The sequence below is a fragment of the Nothobranchius furzeri genome, chromosome 2 (genome assembly GCF_043380555.1).
Source record: "Nothobranchius furzeri strain GRZ-AD chromosome 2, NfurGRZ-RIMD1, whole genome shotgun sequence".
In the NCBI taxonomy this organism is placed as follows: Eukaryota; Metazoa; Chordata; class Actinopteri; order Cyprinodontiformes; family Nothobranchiidae; genus Nothobranchius; species Nothobranchius furzeri.
In genome coordinates this window covers 26,750,367-26,775,202 of record NC_091742.1, presented here as the reverse complement: position 1 = coordinate 26,775,202, position 24,836 = coordinate 26,750,367, and the positions used below count along the sequence as shown (strand labels likewise).

At 41.5% G+C, this 24,836-nt stretch overlaps 2 protein-coding genes across 2 annotated transcripts in view; one reads left to right on the top strand and one right to left on the bottom strand.

The window, feature by feature from the left end:
* Window positions 1–484: 484 nt before the first annotated feature.
* On the bottom strand, window positions 485–8,337 carry pgm3 (phosphoglucomutase 3). The gene is made up of 13 exons (XM_015948042.3): window positions 8,238–8,337; window positions 6,276–6,484; window positions 6,002–6,186; window positions 5,851–5,918; window positions 4,908–5,041; window positions 4,618–4,813; window positions 4,206–4,363; window positions 4,058–4,141; window positions 3,876–3,974; window positions 1,470–1,589; window positions 1,228–1,350; window positions 967–1,140; window positions 485–878 (listed from the first exon to the last, which is right to left on the bottom strand). Coding segments are annotated over exons 1-13 (1,641 nt in total). The 5' UTR covers window positions 8,239–8,337; the 3' UTR covers window positions 485–788.
* Window positions 8,338–10,176: 1,839 nt separating this feature from the next.
* snap91b (synaptosome associated protein 91b) overlaps window positions 10,177–24,836 on the top strand; it is a 38,236-nt gene continuing 23,576 nt past the window's right edge. Inside the window, exons 1-10 of the mRNA XM_070545370.1 lie at window positions 10,177–10,584; window positions 10,686–10,961; window positions 19,947–20,089; window positions 20,479–20,554; window positions 21,239–21,341; window positions 21,484–21,577; window positions 21,668–21,779; window positions 21,863–21,969; window positions 22,050–22,091; window positions 24,417–24,490. Of these exons, the coding sequence (XP_070401471.1) occupies window positions 10,832–10,961; window positions 19,947–20,089; window positions 20,479–20,554; window positions 21,239–21,341; window positions 21,484–21,577; window positions 21,668–21,779; window positions 21,863–21,969; window positions 22,050–22,091; window positions 24,417–24,490 (881 nt within the window). The 5' untranslated portion in view covers window positions 10,177–10,584; window positions 10,686–10,831. The remainder of the gene's footprint in view (window positions 10,585–10,685; window positions 10,962–19,946; window positions 20,090–20,478; window positions 20,555–21,238; window positions 21,342–21,483; window positions 21,578–21,667; window positions 21,780–21,862; window positions 21,970–22,049; window positions 22,092–24,416; window positions 24,491–24,836) is intronic.

Below are 24,836 nucleotides of genomic sequence, written 5' to 3'. Positions count from 1 at the left end.
TCGCACCCATGACCCTCCGATCATGAGGCAACCCGCTCTACCACCTGAGAACGCTCTGTCGCCGCGAGTCTTGTGGCGGGTTTTTGGAACTGTTAAAAGGGCTTGAGAGCTGGACCTCATGGTTCTGGCAGGGACGTAAGCGGACAGCAGCTCTGAGATGTAAACTGGGGCCAGGCCATGAAGGGATTTAAAAACCAAAAGTAAAATTTTTAAATGGATCCTGTAAGAGACAGGAAGCCAATGGAGAGAGGTCAGAACCGGGGTTATGTGATCGGGCCGCTGCATTTTGGACCAGCTGAAGTCGGTGTGGGGAGGACTGGTCCAGGCCAGAATACAGGGGAGTTGCAGTAGACACGAACAGATGGATGACATGTTCGAGGACATTAGCAGGAAGCTATGGCTTCACCTTTGCTATCTGCTCATTTTATTAGCATGATTTCAGTTTTTAGAGCTGCTACGACTAAAAAGCAAAGAAAAACAAAGATTGGTTCAAAAAGGTTTATTTCAGAAAAAACTCCCCAAGGAGAAAGATTAGAAAACTGTTCAGACCTCTCTGGGTTAATCATGTTAAGTTAGATGGCACATATTTACTTCATCTTTACTCCCCCGTGTTTTAAACCAGAAAATCACAGCTGCACAAAAACAATCAGATCAATATAAACAACAGAAAGTATTTGCACCTCTCTGCAAAAACAAACAAAAAAAAAGGCTTTAAAGTACCACGCGATCCACTGGAGTTGCGTTCAAAGTTTCGAGAGGAGAACTTTGACTGAACGGTGTTTGTTCTTCTAGTGCAACGGTTTGGGTTCAGCTCCTACTCCTCCTGCGAGGCGATGCACAGCCAGGCTGACTTCGTGAGCCAAAGCGTCAGCGCTCTCCTGAAACATCCACATGGAGAATAACTCCGCAACAATCCACTGAAGTTCTGCACATTTTAAAATTAAGAGCCAGTAATGGTTCCACTACCTGAGAGTCGGCCTCTGCATAAACTCGGACCACATCCTCGGTCCCGGAGGGTCTCACGAAGGAGCGAGCCTGTTTGTATTTCTTCACCAAACCGTCGATGGCCTCCTGCAGACCTGCAGGGCTCACCGCCCGCCTCTCTGCGTCTGTCGTCTCGATCACTCTGCGATCAGACACCTTAGCGGAAAATTACGCATCACAAAATTGTAAATGGTTGAACCGAGGATGGAAAAAGGCAGAAGCTGAGCTGTGGCGCTCGTGTACCGTGACTTTAAGCTGCCTGTTGGGCAGGTCGCTGTAGATGGCGTCCCACTGCTGAACGGTCATCCCTTTAATGGCTAAAATGGCTTCAATCAGCAGCATGTCGGATATCGCATCACCTACAGTCTTTAAGCCCAAAAAGGGAAATATTCACGTTATTGTTGACGATTTGCTTTCTTTAACATAAAAAAAGGCTCCAGCTGTGGCGCATTACAGGACCATCCCTTCAGTAGGGTCGTGTGCACCTGGTTGATGACGTTCACGGTGTTCTGCAGCAGGAGAGCCGCTCTCTTCCTCTCATCATTAATGTTGGTGCTCTTGGCTAGAAGCTGGACTTTTTCCTCAGCCGTTTTACTGAACAGCACCTGAGAAAACACAACCACAACGTCAGCGGTGCGTCGCCTTTAGGTTCAGTTTTGTTGTTTTGGTTTCCACTTAAAAAAAATTATGTCTGACCAAACTTAGACAAGGTGAAACACTAAAACCAAATGAAAAAAAAAAAGAGTATTCTCAGCTAGCTTCTTTTTCCTGCTTAATAAATCAGCCAGATATGCAGATCATGGATTATTACTAATTTGCACATTTCAGCTGATTTATTAGCCAGGCCTGCATCTACTCTGGAGCTGTGCAGTATTAAGAAAATGTGAAATTTTGCTGCTGTTGTTCAATTTTTTGAAACCTAAATTAAGCTCAAAACACGCATGTAGGTGTTTACGTGCGTCTATTTGATGGTCAAATAAAGAGATGTATGAAAATATCGATACACTGAAATATTGTTTTATTTCCTGTTACGATACTGAATTGATATTTAAAAGCGGTGTTGTTTTATTTCTGAGAATTTATATGAAAATATTCACCGTGTTTTTGCGAGTGATGCCAAGCCAACCTTACAGCAGTACAGAGCTGACCAAAGTGCTTCACAGGATTAAAATACATTAAAACAATACACAACATAACCGACTGCTAGGTAGGGTTGCAGGGGTTAACCGGTTCGACTACTGATCCCGGATAAGCCCCCATAAAGACGTCTCCAGCGCCGCCTATAAAAGACCGTAGCGAGACCCGCACCGACAAAAACAAAAGTTAAACCGAACACGTTGCTCGCAGCAGAAGCAGAACCAGTGACAACCATCAGGACTTCTTCGTTTCCACCTAAGGAACGGTTAAAGTTGAAGTCTCCTGTGTGGGAATGTTTTAGATATATTCCCACACAGGAGACTTTAACCTCTGGTGTCTTTTTCTTTTTTATAGGTGGTGTTGAAGACATCTTTACAGAACCGGTCAATCCCTGCAACCCTACTGCTACGTGGCAGTAGTTTTTACCGCCTTCACTCTGACAGAACAGTGAGATCTCGCAATGACACTGGATTCATTTTCATTTCATTTATTTATAAAGACTCTTCTGCGACCAATGACGACGCCCAAGGTGCTGAACACAACACAATAAAAACATAAAACCATCAGAATAAAATATAACAATCGTAAAACCAACATAAAATCAATTAAAAGAGGAGAGTAAAAGCAAAAAAATTAAATCCTGAAAAAGATTAAGAGGCCGGGGCGTCGAAACCGGGTAAAATTTGCTAATCCTGAAATGCCTCGACAAAAAAACGGGTCTTAAGGCGAGTCTTAAAAAACCCCCAGTGAGGGTGACTGACGCACCACCAAAGGCAACTGATTCCAAAGTGCAGGTGCCAACACCGAGAACGCACGGTGCCCCCGTGACCTGCACGTAGTGCATGGAACCATCAGCAGCTCCCTGCCAGCTGAGTGAAGGGCCCGCGAGGGGGCGTGTCTATGCAAAAGGTTGTGTCTTAGAAACGTCTGGCCTGAGTTGGCCAAAGTACACCCACATCACCCCGCTTCTCCTCCAGCTTCACTGGCTGCCAGTCAACTTCAGGGTTCATTTCAAGATCCTGGTTCTGGTCTATAGGGCCTTACATGGACAAGCACCATCTTACATTGGTGATCTTCTTAGTCCCTACACCCCCAGCAGGTCCCTGAGGTCCAGTGATCAAAGCCTACTGGTTGTGCAGCACCAGGCTAAAGACCAAAGGTGACAGATCATCTGCTGCTGTGGCCCCCAGACTCTGGACCTCTCTCCCCCTGAGCCTGAGATCAGTGGACTCAGTGGTCTCCTTTAAGAAGCAGCTGTTCAAGCTGGCTTTGGTGTGACCTTCATCACCACCTTCTCCTTTACCTGGTCTTATTCTGCCTTTCCTGGGATCCACAGATTTCCCTCTTTTCTACTCGTTTTCTCTCTCCCCGTCCTTACATTTTTTAATCACAATCTTTTATTTGTTGTCATTTTAAACAAAATAATCTTTTTTATTTTTAAAATTTTTGGTTTTTGCGAAGCGCTTAGCGATTTTCATCTTGAGAGGCGCCATAGAAAAGACCGTTTTCTTTCTTTTCATTTTAATTCAATCTAAAAGAGCAAAAATCACTCGGCTTTGAGTAACACAACGTATCGTATCGTCTCTGCTGTATCACGATGTTTACAGCTTCAGTATAAAACACACTCCTAGCCAAATATGCATCATTTAGCATGTAGCATGTAGCATGTAGTTTGCGTCTGATTAATCTGAGGGCCATCCACAATTGTTATAGTCACATTATTACTTTTACATATAATGCGTGGCCCTACTTACAGTCCCGTGGCCGTTTGCCTCGAAGTACACACCAATATCAAACTCCTGAGCAGCGTGATGAAGATGCTTCACCCCCGTCTTTGTGCACCTCACGATTACCTAGATCAGATGACGATTTATAAAAAAACTGACTTCTTTATAGCAACAGAGACAACAGCAACGCAGTCTGCGTGTCGCCTCACCTTCATCGTGTCCTCCAGGTAGCGCGTCGAGCTACCGTTTGCGTAAGCTGTTTGCACCACAGCGATCTTCAGGTCTAGTCCAGCCTGGAAAGAGATTGGTTAACGAGGGTCTGTTTGATCTTTACCAGGTTGGCGTTTGAGATCCTACCTGGACAAGCAGCTCTTTAAGAAAAGTACTGATGAGAGTAGCTATTTTGTCTCCGTCCAGCAGGTGGAAGAATCCCCGAGAGTCGGTGTAGTAATAAACTATCCTGTCAGCGTCGCCGTCGAAGGAACAGCAACGATCTCCAGGGCTGATCTCAACGCCTTTGTGAGGACGACAGGAAAAGTGAGACAGGAGTGGTCCGCTAAGCACCTCACCTTAGCGTCACAGACGGAAAACTCTGATTTAAACACAAAATTCAAAGCTGATCATTAAGGATTAAAGAAATAGAGAGAAATGAAATCAGGAATTTGCGTGTAACTAACTGTTGATCAAAAACGAAATTTGATTCAAAGCTGCGGAAATGCACTTCCTGTTCTTGTCTTTTAAAGCTAACGGTTGGCACCTGGAGCCACACCTGTTGGAGGTTTTTGCTGCACTTTGACAAAGTCGGCTCCACACTGGTGATTTAACTTCCCTCGGCTGCCGTCGTTGAAGATGGAAATCTGCAACTGCTTTTTCAAGTGACTCTCCACCTCACGCAGCTTTGGAGCCCCAATGCCGTTAGCTCCGTCGACAAAGAGATGCTTCTGGTCGTCTGTGCGGTTGGACGCCTGTCGGGAAGACGAGGAAAAGAGGGAATCGTTCCCATCAGCAAACACGATGGGAATAAGACGAAAGAACATCACAAGAACGATGGTTTCCTACATTTTTAGAGAGTGCGAGAAAAGCTTGGCTGAGTTTGCTGCAGTATCCTTCCACCGTGGCTTCTCCATACTGGCCGTGCGAGTTCTGACAGCAAACCATGTAGTGGAGCTGGGGGGTGGTGACCAAACCGTAGTCTGACAGCACCGAGCAACAACAACAGAAACAGTTAGAAGCAGCAAAGACACCAACATTGTCGTCTTCCTCCGCTTATCCGGGTCCGGGTCGCGGGGGCAGCATCCCAACTAGGGAGCTCCAGACCGTCCTCTCCCCGGCCACCTCCACCAGCTCCTCCGGCAGGACCCCAAGGCGTTCCCGGACCAGATTGGAGATGTAACCTCTCCAACGTGTCCTGGGTCGACCCGGGGGCCTTCTGCCGGCAGGACATGCCCGAAACACCTCCCCAGGGAGGCGTCCAGGAGGCATCCTGACCAGATGCCCAAACCACCTCAACTGACTCCTTTCGATCCGGAGGAGCAGCGGTTCTACTCCGAGTCCCTCCCGAATGTCCGAGCCCCTCACCCTATATCTAAGGCTGAGCCCGGCCACCCTACGGAGGAAACTCATTTCGGCCGCTTGTATCCGCGATCTCGTTCTTTCGGTCAATACCCAAAACTCATGACCATAGGTGAGGATTGGGACGTAGATCGACCGGTAAATCGAGAGCCTGGCTTTCTGGCTCAGCTCCCTCTTCCCCACGACAGATCGGCTCAGCGTCCGCATCACTGCAGACGCCGAACCGATCCGCCTGTCAATCTCCCGATTCCCCCTACCCTCACTCGTGAACAAGACCCCGAGATACTTAAACTCCTCCACTCGAGGTAGGACCTCTCCCCCGAGAGTTGGCAAGCCACCCTTTTCCGGTCGAGAACCATGGTCTCAGATTCGGAGGTGCTGATCCTCATCACCTCCATGACACCAATATACGTGTTCAAACTAACACTACCTTTGCTTTGGCCACCAAGCGCGTGAACTCCATCCAACACTGCTTGTGAAAGACTGGCACTGCTGCTCCTGTCAGACAGAACATTCCCAGAAGGAGCGATGAGGTTTAACCCAACGGTTGTTGTTATTTTTGGTTTTAAAGTTGTATAAACCTGGTGTCTTTCCCCACAAACACTTCAGCCTCCAGCTTCATGTTTATAGCCTCCTTGTTGATGATGTCCTTGAGAGCCGCGAGCAGCTCCTTCTGCTCGGTGTTGGCCAGCTGCGTGGCAAAATCCTCCCACGTTGCCGTTAGCATCTCCCCCATCGGGTCAATGAGTTTCACACCATTATCCTCCTACCAGCCAGGAGCGAGCAGAAAAACAAAGAGAGATGTTTAACACGAGAGACAAAACGCCGTTTAGGTGTTTGGAACTCTTGGCCGACCTCAGGATTGTGGGATGCGGTCACCATGACCCCGATGGTAGCTTTGGTCTTCCTGGAGCGCAGCGTGGCCAACAAACCCATCCTGAACATAATGTGGTCCAGCTGTTTGGCGTTGGTCCTAAAGCCGGCTGTGCCATACTGCAAAACCAGTCCTGCAGGCTTAGGGTGCAGACTGGACTTCTCCAATACCTCTTTAAAACCGTCTGTCACTGAAAAACACAACAGAGAAACGTTGAAGCTGTTTTCACATCTTTTAGAATGTTAATGAGTAATATAAAGAAAAATCACTGAGATGCTGTAAATCCCAAAGTCCTAACAGGATCTGTTTAAGGTGACGTTTATTTTATTTCTTTAATAATAAAAATCAAACCCAGCAAAGGTTTTTGTCTCTAGATCAAACACTTTAAATACAGCATGTAGATAACATAGACCATTTGATTTTATTTATTTTTATCTAAATATAGCTTACAAACCAGTCTGCTGAAACTTTAAATACAAGCTACGTGCTTATTACATACCTGATATATCGGTTAAAATCTCTTTATATCTGCACATTTAAAGGGACTTTACGGAGTTTTGAATTTTTATGCTCGTGATCGCCCCCTCAGGCCAAAAGCGTAACGGCAGCTTCAATAGTAGGCTTGTGCACGAGGCGCGCATGCTGTACGTGCACACTCTTTAACGAAAATAACAGCTGAGACAGTCCCGTGTGTGTGTGTGTGTGTGACCCGGAGGACAGAGGACAGGAGAACGCGCAGCTAATTAATTAAATAATGTGGTTCTGTACCTTTCTCTTCAGCACAGCCGACAAAGGTTTATGATGGGTCAGTCCTCCTGCACGCTCAGATCATTCCCTTCCCTTGCTTGAAAAATTGTTCCAAAATGAAAGTTGAACCCACATCTTTTTTATCTGTGAATTCAATGCCGTTCGGCGAGTCTCAAATAAAAATTTGGGCATCTTACTGTAAAAGAATATACCATTAATGTAAAAAAGAAACTCTAAATAAACTATGTTCACACCCAGAATCAAACCCAGGTCTTCTGCACGAGAGTCTGACGTCTTACTAGGTGAGCTAAAGCACCAGTGACATCTTTCGGATCTTTAACATTTATATCCTTGATGACAGCCGAAACAACGTTCAAAGAGCGGTTCGGAGTGAAAATGGCTATTTTGTTGCTAATTAGCAGGAAATATCTAGAAGAAAGTTCTACAGAAAGTAGCTAAGGGTCCTCAGAAATGTAGCTAGCTTTGTCACTAGGCGTTAGGAACAGCGACAAAGTGGCACTGCCTCTCTCTCTGCTGCTAAAGCTACGGATAGCAAATGCTACGGGCGATGCCTGAGCGTGAACGCGCATGAAGCAGCCTGCTCGACCCGAGCATCTCTCTTTTTCTGTGATTTTACAGAAAAACAGGCAATCACAGTAAAAATGCCAGGGCTCATTCTACAGGACCAGGGCATTGCAGGAGAACGTATGAAGAAGACATTTATTATTTCTATACATGTTTTGGCTGTCACACTTCCATAATGCCCCTTTAAGCTTTAATTATTTCCATGATTCAGGTTGTAGAAAACAAGGCAAAAACTTTGAGGATGTGTTGAAGAAACAGGACCTGTGAGTAATAAATTGTAAATAAGCACAGCTAAAAGGAACTTAAGGTTTAAGCAATTTGAAAACAAGCTTCCCGACAGTCAGAGTTTAGGATTTAAAGAAGGTGCTGACAAATTAGAATGAAAATAAAAAGCATAAAAACAGAAAGTGTCTCTAAAGAAAGGACAAAGTCCACAGCCAATCTGTAGACACAACCTATGCAGGTGGTTAGGGTTCCACTTTGCTGACTTGGCTCTTCTCATTATTAACTCATGGCGTGAACAAACGGCTACAAACGTGAAAAAGACGCTAAAACCTAAAGAACGTTTGAAAACCAAAACAAAGTGACTCGTTTTGTTTAAATTTACTTACTGTTTGTAGTTTTTGGACCTTCAGTGAAACAACAGAAAGCTTCCTGTTCCGTCTAGTTCAGCCTTCTCGCGACGACGTGGCCACAGTTCATAGTTCAGACGGAAATCCCACAATCCCGCCCTCGCTGTTGTTGGTCGCCATATTGGTCAGGAAAATCCTGCCTCCGGAAACACAAACAACTCCGATTTTTGCTGGTTTTAAAAATGAAGTCCTTCTATTGGAGGCTTCATTAGATAAGTGTAAATTAAATAAAGCTCACATCTTACTTGAAATTTTGATGCTGCTTTTCAACTGATGTATCTAGACTTTATGTGCATACTTTTGTTTCGACTTTGTTTTCTTTCTTTTCTTTTTCTTCTGTTGCTTTATATGGAAGGTAATTTAATGTACTTGCTACTTTATGTTATTTCTGATCTAAACTTTTCTTATCTGTTGTTCTTTGCTCGATGGCTGCTTTGTTCTTAACCGCCTATACTTATTCATATCTTGTTGATTAGTAAGATATGCACTGTATTTTTTTATTTTGTACAATGTATATATATATATATATATATATATATATATTTATATATATATACATACACACATATATATATATATATGTGGCAAGGTGGATAATCGAGGGCCCGGGCAGGATTCGATCCCCAGACATATATATATCAGCAGATGTAAAATCACAGCAGAAATCGTTCACGTTTCAAGCTTTAGAGATTGATTTGGTTTTGCACATTGCACCACCCATTCAAGGATCCTGACTTTATTTCATACTTTTTAAATGATCTTGGCAAACAGGTTTCTGGCTCTCTGATAATTGCTCAAAAATGTCATTAGATATCTTATAAGCTTTAACTTATTTTTCACAAGTAGTCAATTTGTAACTACACGACAATGACAAAATAGAGAAATTGGACAAGTGGAGGGACAATGACGTTTTATGTAGCATTTAAATCATAATGCTAGACCTTTTAAGATGAGGGCCAATAACTTGTGATTTTCTTCACTATGTAAATTTTCTTTCTCGTACTCTTTTAGAAATGTCCGAAATATGCATTTATGTAAAAATCCGAGCACAAGGAGCTTAGAAAGTGCATAATGTCCATCAACAACCTACTGATAAATGCCTTTCTCCTACAAAGTAGCATGGTCTGCCAGACTTGCCCACTGTCTGTCCTACACATAAGGAAGCATGGCATGGCTGGCCAGGCTACCGCAAAACTGACGATATAAGCTGAACGACGAACAAAAGTGCATTTAAACGGGAGTCCAAATCAGCCCTGCCCAGCTCTTTAAATCGGCCATGGCACCATTTAACTGTACCTAACCCCAAATCTAGATGGAAACACAGATTGGTCGAATAGTGGACGATGAAAGAGGAAAAGGAACTTCCACATTTTTTTATTTAGTAAATTTACAAACAAACATGGCACTTTGGCAATGTTAAGTCCAAAACCTAAATTCAAAAGGAGCAGTTAACTTGCTATAACATTTGTAAATATCCATTAAAAAGACAACAACAAGAGGCAAAATACCATAAAGAACAAGTAGAGTACAGCTTTCAATGAGGGTACAGCATTTATCATATAGAATTAGGAAATCACTTTGGAAGTTCAGCTAACGTGTTATCTAGATTTTCGCTATATTTGTTGAGGTGTTTCAGGGATTTTAAATATAACTGAAATTCTATTTAAAAACATTGAAGACGGGATGATTGTAAAATTCGTTGTTTACGGATAAAACATTTGGCTAAACAGAGGATGATAGCAGAGTTCTTTATCTTTATTATTGAATATAATTCCAAATATCATATCTTCAGTGATGTGAACTGGGAGGGGTACTTTAGTTTTGATCCACACGGAACTTCCACTTTGCATTTCCTGTTTGGGCGCCTCTCAGGCTGCACAGCGTTTTAGCGCCCCCCACCGGGAGCGATGCGCATTTTCCTTCTCCTTTTTTTCGTGCTGTGAGGAGACGATCGCAGCAGCGAGGAGGAGGAGGAGGCGTTTCAGAGCAAGAAGGGAGAACGGAAGACTGCGCGGTTCTCCCCTTAATATGAACGCTCTTTTATCCTGATGCAGCGACGCGGGAGGACATGCAGTCAAAGCTGATGTTGCGACGCGCGGGGTGCTGATACAAATTCCTGCAATTTTACGAAAAATAGCATTTTTTTGTCGATTAAAGAAGCGTCGCTTGCGAAGGCCTGGGTATTTTGTAATAATTACTGCAGGGTGACAGAATTTATTTCCTTGCCCGCTGAGTGTTACGTAATAGAGGCTGTATCTGTCCAAGGTGCTGAACTGAACGGCCGAAGCCTAAAACGAGACAAGCTGAGGGGAATTCTCAACCTTGCGTAAGTCTACTAATGCCAAATCAAACATTATAAACCCCATGTTGTAATTTTACGCTTAAATGTAATTTATTATGACTAAAATATTTTTTTCTTGCACACAGAAGGTCAAAGGCCTGTCAGTCGCGAGGAGTTAAGGACCCCCATCTTCCTGGATCAGACGGGAAGCTAACTCGTTTTTATTCCCGTTTCTTTTTAATTTTCCCCACTGGTGAAATATTTGGGAGCAGACTGATTTCCCGGAGAGAAAATGTCGGGGCAGACGCTCACGGATCGCATTGCCGCTGCGCAGTACCAGCTAACGGGATCGGACATGGCCCGGGCTGTCTGCAAAGCCACCACTCATGAAGTGATGGCGCCCAAGAAAAAGCACCTGGAATGTAAGTGCTGCTCTTATTTATTCCCTCTGTTGTCAATAAGAGTCATCATGACCAGAGTGGAGCTCACGCGCAAGCCACGTCACACCAGGCCTCATGTCTGTTGAATCCTTTCTCCTAATGGGGTGTGGTGCCACGGGAAAAAATGGTGTAGCCATGGTGATGATCCCTTCAGTGACCCCCAGTGAGGATGAGGGGAAACCCAGGGAGGAGGAGAAAGGGACAAAGTGATGGGGAGGTCATATTTTTAAGATAGACTTGATTAGTTCAAATTTAAGATCCTTTGCTGTCATTTGAGCTTTTCTCACCAAACTCGCAAAGAAGTTTTTGCAAAGGCGACTTCCCTCTCATGAATCAGTGTCTGAATCCAGTTTTTCAAGACGTGTGCATAAAGCCACAGCTTTATCGACACCTCCAGAGGTGACAGCAGGATGCACCTTGTGATTAATCGTGATCAGTCTCTGTCACAAATACTGAGTCAAAGCTTGAGCTCTGGTGTGGTGCTGAGTACAGATGATTCTTCCTGCTCTTGTGACTGGACATGTCTGGATCCTGCTACTTGTGATCCACTCTCCTGCTGAATAATTAAAAAATCCACCCTGCATTATTTACACAGCCAACGGTGATCAGGCTAAAGCTAGACTCCGCCAGAGACGTTCACTTCCTCATTTGTAATTCTGCCTCTTTGTTAGTTTTATCTGTCTGTAGCTTTGAACAGCTCACATACAGACGTGCAGATCATTTAAATCTGCTCATGCATATGAAACCATTTCTGGTGATGGTATCTTGTGCTGAGTTGTAGAAATGTCCCCCCTGAGTGGGAAAGACAGATCAGTGAGTTAATGCTGCATCTATTTTAGGACTACTTTGACAGGCTGCTTGAATCTGGGCCACTGTGCTTCTCTAGTTTTGTCTGGGAGGAAGGTCTTGCCTCAAAACGCACACGAGTAGGTTTTACAGGAAACAGAGGAAACAGGATGAGTTAAAAGTCTCGCGGTGCTTGAAGAGATTTGAACTAAGATCATCTTATGTTGGGAAAAGATGGAGTTGTTTCCTATTGTTTTACTGATTTTGCCCGGTGGTTAATAAAATCTTTTAATCTCAAATAAACAAGTCTGACTCCAAGTGTTAATGGCAACATTTTAAACAACTCACATCAGAGCGTGTGATATGGATCACTCAGCTACTAGAACAATGTGCTTGCCCAGTATATGTACATTTGGCTGATTTATAGCCATTTTTGCATTTGCTAATATTGATTGGCGGTGGTATTTTGCTAGCAAACACAGAGACACTTACAAACAACATGATTACAAAAATAAATTGCAAAGAAACAACCCAAATAAACCCAAAAGTAGATCACTTAAAGAGAAACAAAACAATTCACAGCTACTTCCAACACGAGTTTATGTGCAGTGCTGTGTAAAAGCAAATGGCTTAATGCTTTGAAGTGTACATGTTGACCCTTTGGGTGGATGAGAGTTATGTCGTGCCGTTGCCGTGGAAATAGATTGAGAATGTCAGCCATTCTATTGATAGAGGGGATGTGTGAGAAGAAGGAGGGCGAATGGCAATCATCTAATTAGAGATACAATTACATATAAGTATTTATCTTAGTACTGATGTACATATTATTAATGCTATATCTATTTTTTAGAAGAGCAAACCATTTATCTGTGAACTAGATGGCCTGGTTAATGGCCTGTATTTGTATAGCACCTTCTTAGGGATCTACAACCCCCCAAGGCGCTTCACAACAAAATCAATCATTCACACGCTAGTGGGGATGAGCTACGATGTAGCTACAGCTGCCCTGGGGCACACTGACAGAGGCGAGGCTGCCGAGCACTGGTGCCACCGGTCCCTCCGACCACCACCAGCAGGCACGGCGGGTTAAGTGTCTTGCCCAAGGACAAAGGTCGGAGCCGGGATCAAACCTGCAACCTTCCAATTACTGGACAACCTGCTCTACCTCCTGAGCTACTGTTGCCCATACTTAGATAAATAAGACCATAAACAAATGTTTTGAGGGTATTTGAATCTAAGTTATTTCATATTAATGATTTAATGATAAGGAAAAAATTTTGAAGTTGAATTTGAGTGCAAAGCTTTGGAGGAAAGCATTTTATCTTTTTCTTATAAGCCTCAAGCCTGGATGTCATTTATTATCTATCTATCTATCTATCTATCTATCTATCTATCTATCTATCTATCTATCTATCTATCTATCTATCTATCTATCTATCTATCTATCTATCTATCTATCTATCTATCTATCTATCTATCTATCTATCTATCTATCTATCTATCTATCCATCCATCCATCCATCCATCCATCCATCCATCCATCCATCCATCCATCCATCCCTCCATCCATCCCTCCATCCCTCCCTCCCTCCCCCCCCCCTCTCTCTCTCTCTCTCTCTCTCTCTCTCTCTCTCTCTCTCTCTCTCTCTATATATATATATATATATATATATATATACAGGTGCTGGCCAGTAAATTAGAATATCATCAAAAGGTTGAAAATATTTCAGTAATTCCATTCAAAACGTGAAACTTGTACATTATATTCATGCAATGCACACAGACCAATGTATTTCCAATGTTCATTACATTTAAATTTGATATTCATAAGTGACAACTAATGAAAACTCCAAATTTGGTATCTCAAAAAATTAGAATATTCTGAAAAGGCTGAATATAGAAGACACCTGCTGCCACTCTAATCAGCTGATTTACTCAAAACACCTGCAAAGGCCTTTAAAAGGTCCCTCAGTCTTGTTTTGAAGGCACCACAATCATGGGGAAGACTTCTGACTTAACAGCTGTCCAAAAGACAATCATTGACACCTTGCACAAGGAGGGCAAGACACAAAAGGTGATTGCTAAAGAAGCTGGCTGTTCGCAGAGCTCTGTGTCCAAGCACATTAACAGACAGGCGAAGGGACGGAAAAAATGTGGTAGAAAAAAGTGTACAAGCTCTAGGGATAACCGCACCCTGCAGAGAATTGTGACGACAAACCCATTCAAAAATGTGGGGGAGATCCACAAAGAGTGGACTGCAGCTGGAGTCAGCGCTTCAAGAACCACCACGAGGAGACTCATGAAAGACATGGGATTCAGGTGTCGCATTCCGTGTGTCAAGCCACTCTTGAACAAGAAACAGCGCAAGAAGCGTCTCGCCTGGGCCAAGGACAAAAAGTACTGGACTGATGCTGAGTGGTCCAAAGTTATGTTTTCTGATGAAAGCAAGTTCTGCATTTCCTTTGGAAATCAAGGACCCAGAGTCTGGAGGAAGAGCGGAGTAGCACAGAATCCACGTTGCATGAGGTCCAGTGTAAAGTTTCCACCGTCAGTGATGGTGTGGGGTGCCATGTCATCTGCCGGTGTTGGCCCACTCTGTTTCCTGAGGTCCAGGGTCAATGCAGCCGTCTACCAGGAAGTTTTAGAGCACTTCATGCTTCCTGCTGCTGACCAACTTTATGGGGATGCAGACTTCACCTTTCAACAGGACTTGGCACCTGCACACAGTGCCAAAACCACCAGCACCTGGTTCAAGGACCATGGTATCCCTGTCCTTGATTGGCCAGCAAACTCGCCTGACCTTAACCCCATAGAAAATCTATGGGGTATTGTGAAGCGGAGGATGCAATACGCTAGACCCAACAATGCAGAGGAGCTGAAGACGACTATCAGAGCAGCCTGGGCTCTCATAACACCTGAGCAGTGCCACAGACTGATCGAGTCCATGCCACGCCGCATTACTGCAGTTATTGAGGCAAAAGGAGCCCCGACTAAGTATTGAGTGCTATACATGCACATTCTTTTCATGTTCATTCTTTTCAGTTGGCCAACATTAGAGAAACAAACATTTTTTCATTGGCCTTTAGAATATTCTAATTTTCTGAGATACCAGATTTGATGTTTTCATTGGTTGTCACCTATAAATATCAAAATTAAACGTAATAAACATCGGAAATACATTGGTCTGTGTGCATTGCATGAATATAATGTACAAGTTTCACGTTTTGAATGGAATTACTGAAATATTTTCAACCTTTTGATGATATTCTAATTTACTGGCCAGCACCTGTATATATATATGTATATATAGTGGGGTGGAAATGTTTAGGCAGCCTTGTTAATCTACATGATTTTCCTGTATAAATCATTAGTTGTTATGATAAAAAAATTCTGTTAAATATTTTGGTGTTTAAAAAACCTGACACAGTTATCTGAAGCTGACCAAATTTCTGATCACAGAGCGTAGTTCTAGTTTTCACAGATCTAGACTGAAATCAGCATTTTTCATTTCCTGGGTAATTTTCTAAAATGGTAAATAAAGATCTTTAAAGCCTTACTTCCGTTTTAGATTTGGTTACATGAGTACCTGACATCAGGACCTTGATTCATACATCTGTTTATTGAGATGTATTTTTGTTGCATAGGATGATTTTTAAGATCTGGTTTATTGACTGAATTTGTGACATACGTTGAGGCTGATTTATACATATTTATGCTTTGGCGTAAGGGCTCGCCGACAGGGTGACTATCACTTGCCAAAGTTTGTAACTATCCTTCGAAAGTGACAGACCACAAGCTCAGTTAGCGTTTTATTCCAGTGTTTCATATGTGGACAGAAATGACGGGAAACACGGGTTTAGAGGTGGTGAACACATGAAGAGGTGGACAGTTGTCCTGTCAAGGAATTGCTTTGAAACACTTCCCAGGTGATGGAGAAGTCCGAAGGCAAAATGTCTTCATCGGTGCATGTGCATCTCTCACTTGCGGAGCTGACAGAGAAGTATAAAGCGGCCTTTAGTTGAGAGCAACAATTTATAAATAAATAAAAATTTGACTCCCTAGCACCACACAGTTCACAGAAGGTATTGCAACTACGGTAGCCCACATGCATAAAAAAGGAAATGTGTTAATGTAGCAGTGCTCGCACAGCTGAGGGGGAGAGGGAGACACTGAAGCACTGACGGCTACTTCAGGGGTCATACACATAAAACACCACACACCAGCATTCAACAGTCTACACCTTTTATTTATTGTTTCTGCTGCTTCCTACAGTCAGCATCTCTCACAGGAATTTCGCCAAACCAGCAAGGCTGCCACGAAGAGAACCAGCGCCATCCCAGCACAACATGTAAAGGGAGGTGGAGAACGTACATGTCAAAGCACAAACGTGAAATGTGGAGCGTCAATTGTTGCATGTCCCTAGACAGCCATTGATTTTCAAAAAGGTGCATGACTATTTAGCGTCAACCACATATTATATACATAAAAATGTTACATTTTAAACTAATAGGAGTATTTAGAATAGACTGGTGAGAATTTTTAATGACAAAGGAGATGTTTGTGAATGTGATACTCAGTAATTGATAGTAAAAGAATAGAAATATCACACACTGTGACTTTAAGGAACCTCAAAAATATCTAGCACATAGACTGGATGAGCACGTTTATTTCAGTATCTAAAATATGAGTACTTTCTATGACAAGTACATTTCTACTGGTGTGAAACAATTCACAAAGCTCTTCTTGCATGATTTTATATACATGATTAACAGATGGCTGTGTTTATTTTCTTGCTATACCTAGAGTGACCCGTTGTGTAACATACAACATAATTACCACACTCAGTCTAAACTCAGAAAAACACACACTCGCACAGCGTGAGGTCTCACAGTTCATTCTTAGAAGCTTTCTGCAGCCTGTGGATTACCGTAAGAGTCTTTATTTAGCTCTGCCAATCCTCATTTTGCTTGTTCACACACACACACACACACACACACACACACACCCTTGTCTCCAGTGATGATACCACAACAGAAAGCGTGGATTATTATCTTTGACAGTGTCCATCTGGAAACAAGTGTAAAACCTGTTAATGGATAAATTAACATTCATTAAGAACTGAAAGGAGCTGCTGTGTGCACAGTGAGGGTAGAAATATCAGCTTGTCACTGTGATAATGTTATATGACAGTATTTTATCATTGCAGGCCACATCTGAGCATAAGTATTATGTGCTGCAGAGGATTGCAGATAAAATGTCAAAAAGCAAACGATTAAAAATGAGTAATAATAATTGAAAATGCACATTATGACAGCATGAATCAGGTGCTACACACAGGCTCACACAGTAAAACTAAAGAGCCAATGGTCCGTCCTGCATCAATTAGTACAGTGACAGCATGGCTGTTGTAATCTGATCCAACTGTTCAGAGTCTAATTTGCAACACAGAAATCAGGGGAAACAATCTAATAAGACCTTTGCATTGATTTTAATCAACATATTAAACAATATATACATTAGTTTTAATCTCTTCAGGTTGTGTTATCACATTAATTTAAAGTTATCACAACTGTCGAGCATCCCTGCAGCAAAAAATCTTAAGGAGGCCTTGAGCCTGTCGGGGTGTGAAACAGGACGTCTGACATGTTTATGTGTTGCTGTGATGAGGGTGGGCTCAGTGATAAGTATTAATCTGTTTACATGTATAACCCCCCCCCCCCCCACACACACACACACACACACCCACCCACCCCCGGCCAATCCTCATCCAACCTGCTGCCGTGTTTTCAACTTAAACACAGCCTCAGCTCCAAATTGTATTCCTTATTTATCTATTCAGCTTGTTTCCTTTGTTTCTGCCGTCCTTCACTCATCATCCTGCTGCTTTTTGGGTTGGGGATCATTTATAATGAATCAGTTTTAGCTATGCCCAAGGCCTTCATCTGAATCTGACAGCAGTATAGCTGCCAATAACGGCTGTGCACTCACTCCTGTTCTCTTATTTAGACTCTGATGTCAGCACAATGTCAAAAGGTCCAAGATGGAACATGTTTTTGATTTGTCAGTTCTCTTGAACCACTGGGCACTCTAAATAACTTGGATAGGCACCTACAGTTGCTATTTTGTCAATTTGGAGCTAAATTTTTACAAGTTTAAAGACACACATTATTCAGTTCTTCACACTGTATTCAAGATTTGACTAAAATAATAATAATAACATAATTTACAGACATAAAATTAGCTTTGTTTAAAAATGGTAATTTGGTGAATATTGAGAGGTCCTTCCTTGGTTTCCTATAATCCCGTCACACTTAATCTTTATTGTAAGGTCTGTTTCTGTAGTCATGTGTGTCCATCTGTCTGCAAAACACAAAGTTTGTGTTTGGTTAAAAAAATTTAATCATTGACACAAATTTGTGGAATCAAATTATGTCATAAGGTTACATCCTTTTCCATTAAAAACAGTTTGAATTGTGTTCTATAAAGTCATACCTAAATGTGTGTCTCTTTGTGATCACCAACAGCTAAATGGTGTAGTGGTCTTTCAGTTAAATGATCAGAGGTTTAATATGCAGCTTTATCACATGATAAAGTGTCCTTGGGCATAGCACAATCAGTGAATGATTCAGCTTTAAATATCTCTTAAACTGTGGAAATATACAAAATATGCAGCATTATTTAAGCTGAATCATGCACAGAGTTGAGGTCGTGTATAATGAATGATGTATGAGTGGTTGGGTGAATGAAAAACACATACATTAAATGTTAAGTGCTTAGATTTCAGAAATGCCTTAAACTGTGTGAGAACTACTATCAGGAAAAACAGACTCCACTTTGAAAAAATAGTGTTTAAATAACATATCAGCCTTTTACTTTTCTAGAAAACACAATTACATGTTAGCTCCCACTCTGTAATGCAATGATGCGGTGTCAGCAATGTAAAAATATGTCAAGTGAGAGATTTTGGTTAATTCTTAAATTGTAGTTTGGAGAAACATGGCATATTAGAGAGAATACATGACAGTTTCTAATGTAAACGTAAAAACTTTTAAGCTAGCATGACTTAAATCAGAACTTTTAAAAACATGGCCTATTTCTTCATAACTTCAAAAGTCACCTTACAAACTATTCACAGCACATTTTTGTGTGAAAATGTTAAAACGTAAAAAACAATTTATGAAAACATGGTAAAATATTTGTGTTGTGTTTAATCCTTTAATATCTACAGCAAGACATTTATGACTTTTGTTGCAACTTTGGACCAATAGACAATAAAATATTGCAAATACTAATTTTAAAAAGAAAAAATAAAGCATTATTATTCGCATAAAAATAATGGCAATCTAATTATCATTAAGTTTTTTCCCAAGCATGGCTGTATTTGTAGTAATTTTTTTGCTTATGTATTTATTGTGGGCAGCCGTAGCTCAGAATGTGAAGTGGATTGTCTAGTAATCAGAGGGTTGAAGGATCGAACCCAGCTCCCAACAGTTATTGCTGTTGTTGTGTCCTTGGGCAAGACACTTAACCCATCTTGCATGCTGGTGGTGGTCAAAGGGACTGGTGGCACCTGTGCTCAGCAGCCTTGCTTTTGTCAGTGCACCCTTGGACAGTTGTGGCTACATTGTAGCTCATCATCACCGATGTGTGAATGGGTGAATGACTCTGTTGTGAAGCGCCTTTGGGGGTAGAACCCTATTCAATTCAATTTAATTGAAGTTCATTTATATAGCGCCAAATTACGACAAGAATCGTCTCAAGGAACTTCACACAGTAAATATTCCAGTACAGTTCAGTTCATTAAGCCAATCAGTAAAAAGTTTCCTACATAAGGAACCCAGCAAATTACATCAAGTTACTGACTAGTGTCAGTGTCTTTACAGCAATCCTCACACTGAGCAAGCATGCTTAGTGATGATAAAGCATGAGGAGCAGTTTTTTTTGCATGTGTGTGAAGGTGTGTGGGTGGGTGGGTGGCTTTCTGCACAAATATTTCTTCAGTCTTCCTACAGGATTGAGAGTCTCCCGGGTGTCTAGACCAGATCTGCAGTCAGCACTTCTCACTCCATCAATGTTTCATTAAAACCTCAAGTCAAAGGGCAAATTACTAGGACATATATTTAAGATTAACTAAAACTGAGCTCCTTTTTTAATGCCTGGATTGTTGCATCTGTGTTGCAGACTTGGTGTCAGCCACCAACACCACCAATGTAAACATCCCTCAGATGGCTGACACACTGTTTGAACGATCCACCAACGCCAGCTGGGTGGTCGTCTTCAAGGCTCTCACCACCACTCATCACATATGTGTCCACGGCAATGAGGTGAGAGGGTGGATCACATGTGGAGGAAAATTCCCTGGTAATACCTGCTGGTATTTTAACAGTGTAAAAAGAAATGGCAAACACTTAAGTTAAATTAGTCATAAAAAGTGTTAAAATTGTGAAATAGTTTACACACAATAGTGGTCCAAATGTAAAATTAATTCAAGGCCATTTGGCAGAACAAAAATTTTTCACTTGAGTTTATTTTTTATGTAGATATTTTAATAGATTATGTACACGTACACACATTCTGTTAGAGTACAGCTGTATAGAGGTGAGAAAACATGTTTTAAAAAATGACTTCTGTGGCATTTGTGAGTTTAAACAATTCTAATTATCATCTTAAAAGTCAGCCTAACAGTTAATTGTGTTTTTTGTTTAATTTTCAGAGGTTCATTCAGTACCTGGCGTCCAGGACCTCCCTGTTTAACCTCAGCAATTTCATTGACAAAACCGGCTCTCATGGTAAGAATGTTCCACGTATATCATGAATTCATGCATAGAAAAAATGAATAACACACAAAAACATCTGAAAAAGACAAAAACTAGCAAATTTCCACAAACAGATATTTTAAATATTGGTCTGCCCCAACTGCAAGACTGTCTCTAATCTTTTTGAGATGGCCTGTTAGCTTGTTTTTCAATACTATATGAGATATTTTTCATCCATCTATCCATTTTTTGGCCACTTATCGAGAGTCGGGTCACGGGGGCAGCAGTCTAAGCAGGGGGACCCAGACTTCCCTCTCCCCAGCCACTTGAGCCAGCACCTCCGAGGGAATCCCAAAGCATTGCCTGGCCAGCTGAGAAACGTAGTCCCTCTGTCATGTCCTGAGTCATCCTTTGGGTCTCCTCCCGGTTGGACATGCTCAGATAATCTCACTAGGGAGGGATCCAGGAGGCATCTTAACTAGATGCCTGAGTCACCTCAACTGGCTCCTCTCGATGTGGAGGAGCAACAAATCTGATCCAAGCTATGGTTTTATTGTTTTTGATATAGTTCTTGTGTTTTTTATCTTGATAGGCGCAATACAAAAATCGTTTCTTCTGCTGATAATGTGTAGCTTTCATCTTGATATAAAAAACAATGAAAATGCATACAAAAACCAGCTTTTCCCTGCTTTTTTCCTTTGATCTGTGTCATTTTAGGCTATGACATGTCTACATTCATCAGGCGGTATGCAAGGTACCTGAACGAGAAAGCCTTTGCCTACCGCCAGATGGCTTTTGACTTCACCAGAGTCAAGAAAGGGTATGTTAACGTAAAATTCATGTTTTCCATTACACAGTCAGTCCTCTAAATCTTGTGTCATATGGTAGTCAACTCATGCTTAAAGGTAGTTTTTAATCTCTTTAATGTTGTGCGTTTAGTTAAACATCTCTTATCTTCTCAGCGCCGAGGGAGTGATGAGAACATTGGCCACTGAGAAGCTGCTGAAAGGCATGCCCGTTCTGCAGACTCAGATCGACACCCTCCTGGAGTTTGATGTATGTCTTTTTTGTGATTTACAAAAATTTACTTCAAAAGTTTTCTGATTGACAATCAGGACCACTTTTCACTGTCCTTCATCCGTTCAGGTTCATCCCAAGGAGCTGAACAACGGGATCATCAATGCTGCCTTCTTGCTTCTCTTCAAAGATCTGGTCAAACTGTTTGCTTCCTACAATGATGGAATCATCAATCTGTTAGGTGAGGAGTTCATGCTAAAAAAACTGACTAAAAACACTCCTGAGTTCATTTATGATTGAGCTAAAGTTGTTTTGTGTGCACAGAAAAATTCTTCAAGATGAAAAAAAGTGACTGTAAGGAGGCCTTGGAGATTTACAAGAGGTTTCTGACCAGGGTGACAAAAATCGGTGAATTCATGAAGCTAGCTGAGGTAGGCTGACCTTCTGTGTAAAGCCGCCATGACTGTGGTGTTCTAAGCTCTTACATCTTTCTGTGGTTTTATTTTAACAGACAGTTGGAGTTGACAAAAATGACATTCCTGACATCAACTACGTGAGTTACATTTCATTTTAAGTTGTGTTGTTTTTTATGGAAGGACAAGGTGTAAGAATTCTAATTCCTGCTCCACACGTGTGTGTGTGGTATGTGTGTGGTACATCATACCTCCAAAACCAAGTATTTAGGCTTTTTCTCTGTGGGGACCAGCCAAATGTCCCCACAATGTCAAATGTACCTACGTTGCAGGTTAAACAATAGAAAATGTCCCCGCAATGCACACACACACACACACGCGCACGCACACGCACACACACACGCACACAACATATATTCCTACCATTTCTATGGTTACATTGTGATTTCTTAGTAAATTTTCTATTTAGAAAGAGATAAACTTTATTGTATTTATCCTAGTGAATCTAGAATTTATTCAACAGGTAAACAAGTAGTAGCACATTCATTGTCAAAGAAAAAATCTTAATTCATACCATACCGCTAAAACCAACTAGTACGCTTTTAAAAAAAAAGTGAGGTCCACAAAAATGTCCTCACTTAGAAAAAATGACCTCACTCTGTTGGTTAAAACCTCATGATGGTCCTCAGTAGGTAAGAAGTACAAGAACACATGCGTATGCACGCACGTGCGCGTGCACACACACACACATTCAGACACAGACACACACACACACACACACACACACACACACACACACACACACACACACACACGCACACACACAACATATTTTCCTACCATTTCTATGGTTACATTGTGATTACTTAGTAAAAATTTTACTTAGTGAGAGATAAACCATTGTATTTATCCTAGTGAATCTAGAATTTATTCAACAGGTGAACTAGTAGTAGCACATTCAATGTCAAAGAAAAAACTTAACTCATACATATGGCTAAAACCAACTGGTAGGCTTTAAACAAAAACTGAGGTCCACAACAATGTCCTCACTTTGCAAAAACGACCTCACTGTGTTGGTTAAAACCCCATGATGGTCCTCAGTAGGTAGTAAGTACAAGAACACACACACACACACGCACATGCACACGCACACGCACATGCACACGCACACGCACACGCACACACACACACACACACACACACACGCACACACACAGTGAGAAGCATTATGTCTCACCCATCATCATGTTCAGTGTCTCCACCCGGGGGTAGTGATGGATCTAGCTGACTCAGATGATGAAGACTGTCCTTTTAAGCCCCTTGAGGACCCGGTAACCACAGAAACAAAGGGTGCCCTGGCTGAGTGACTGTTTAACTACAGGATGAAGTGTTGGCATGTTGACTCAGATTTTACTTTACTTACTAAGTGTGTTTTTGTGTGCTTAAACATGCATGTGAGTCTTGCTGTGGAGCAACATTTTCGTCATTTTCTGCGGGTGAAAACAAGATGCATTGATCAAAAACACTCCAGAATGTAGCGTTTCTTACAAACTGAGTATTAGAACACTTGACCAATAACAATACAAATGGTCTAAGCTCTGCAGCCGTTTCTCAGTATGCATACTCGTCTGAACTTGTGTACTTACATCCTTGCGAAACATCATCAAAACTAGCCCAGGTACTCTTCCATTCTTAAGTATGTATCATGGCAAGTTCGCTCAAAGTTCCGCCCATTATATCAAGTATGCATCAATGCGTCTTTCTGCGGACTTGAGACAGCAAAGTATCCCAGAATGCATCGTGTTGCAAATTGTTATAGTCAAAGCGGCTGAAGAGAAAGCTCATAACTGTAGTGTTTTGTATAAAAAATATAAAGTTGTAAAATTTGCTGTTGTTTTTTTCAGATTCTTTACAATCCCTCAAAATGCTAATTAGCGAACCCACTTCCAAAATAAAAGCAGCGTTGCCTTAAATAGTTCTGTTTTGATGAAAAATAAACTTTTTTCTTTATTTAACAGCAGGTAATTGCTTCTATTTAATTTTGATCAAACGTGGACCAAATATTATAAAAATAATATGTTTTCATTTTTATTTTATTATTTAAGGACCCAACTAGACTTTTATTTTGATATTGCATCATTTCTTTAGCCATAAATGCAACAAGCAGCACTTGTTACCGTGACCAAACCGGGTACGGTTCTGTTTCAAACCCCATCCTCATCCTCCCAAACTCCCTAGAACGGACTTTCTGCTTTACTTGTCAAGAATATACTTGTCAAGTACACAAGAACATTCGAGAGTACTGAGAAATGGCTTGCGTCTGCTGAACTTGAGTGTTCAACTCTAAAATGCTCATGCTGCAACAACCTCTAGTGAGAACCATGCATACAAAGAAAAAGTATTTTTGGTAGATGGGAAAGTTACATTTAAAAAAATATTTTGACTCTGGTTATGATTTGTTGCAGGCTCCCAGCAGCATCCTGGAGTCTCTGGAAACACACATGAATGGTCTGGAAGATGTAAAAGGTGGAAAGAAGGGGTGAGAAAACTGGTTAAATTTAAAAGGATTAATAACCAAAATTAAAGCTGAGACTTTAAAATTTTTAATGAATTTCCCCTCTTTTAGGCAAGTTTCATTCTTTTTTTTTTCATTCATATGAAGTTATTGTCCTTAAAGCAACATTTTACATCTTTAAAGTTGGTTTCAATTAACAGTATTTTTTGTTGCCCTTGTATGATCTGTAAAAATAATGTAAAGATAATTTTTATAATGACGTCAGAGCAGATTTGCTCTACAAAAAGAAGAATCTGAGAAACTCCCTCTGTTGGATAGTTTACTTGTTCTCACTCTAAGCTGTCTTTCTGTCTTTAACATCAATGACATA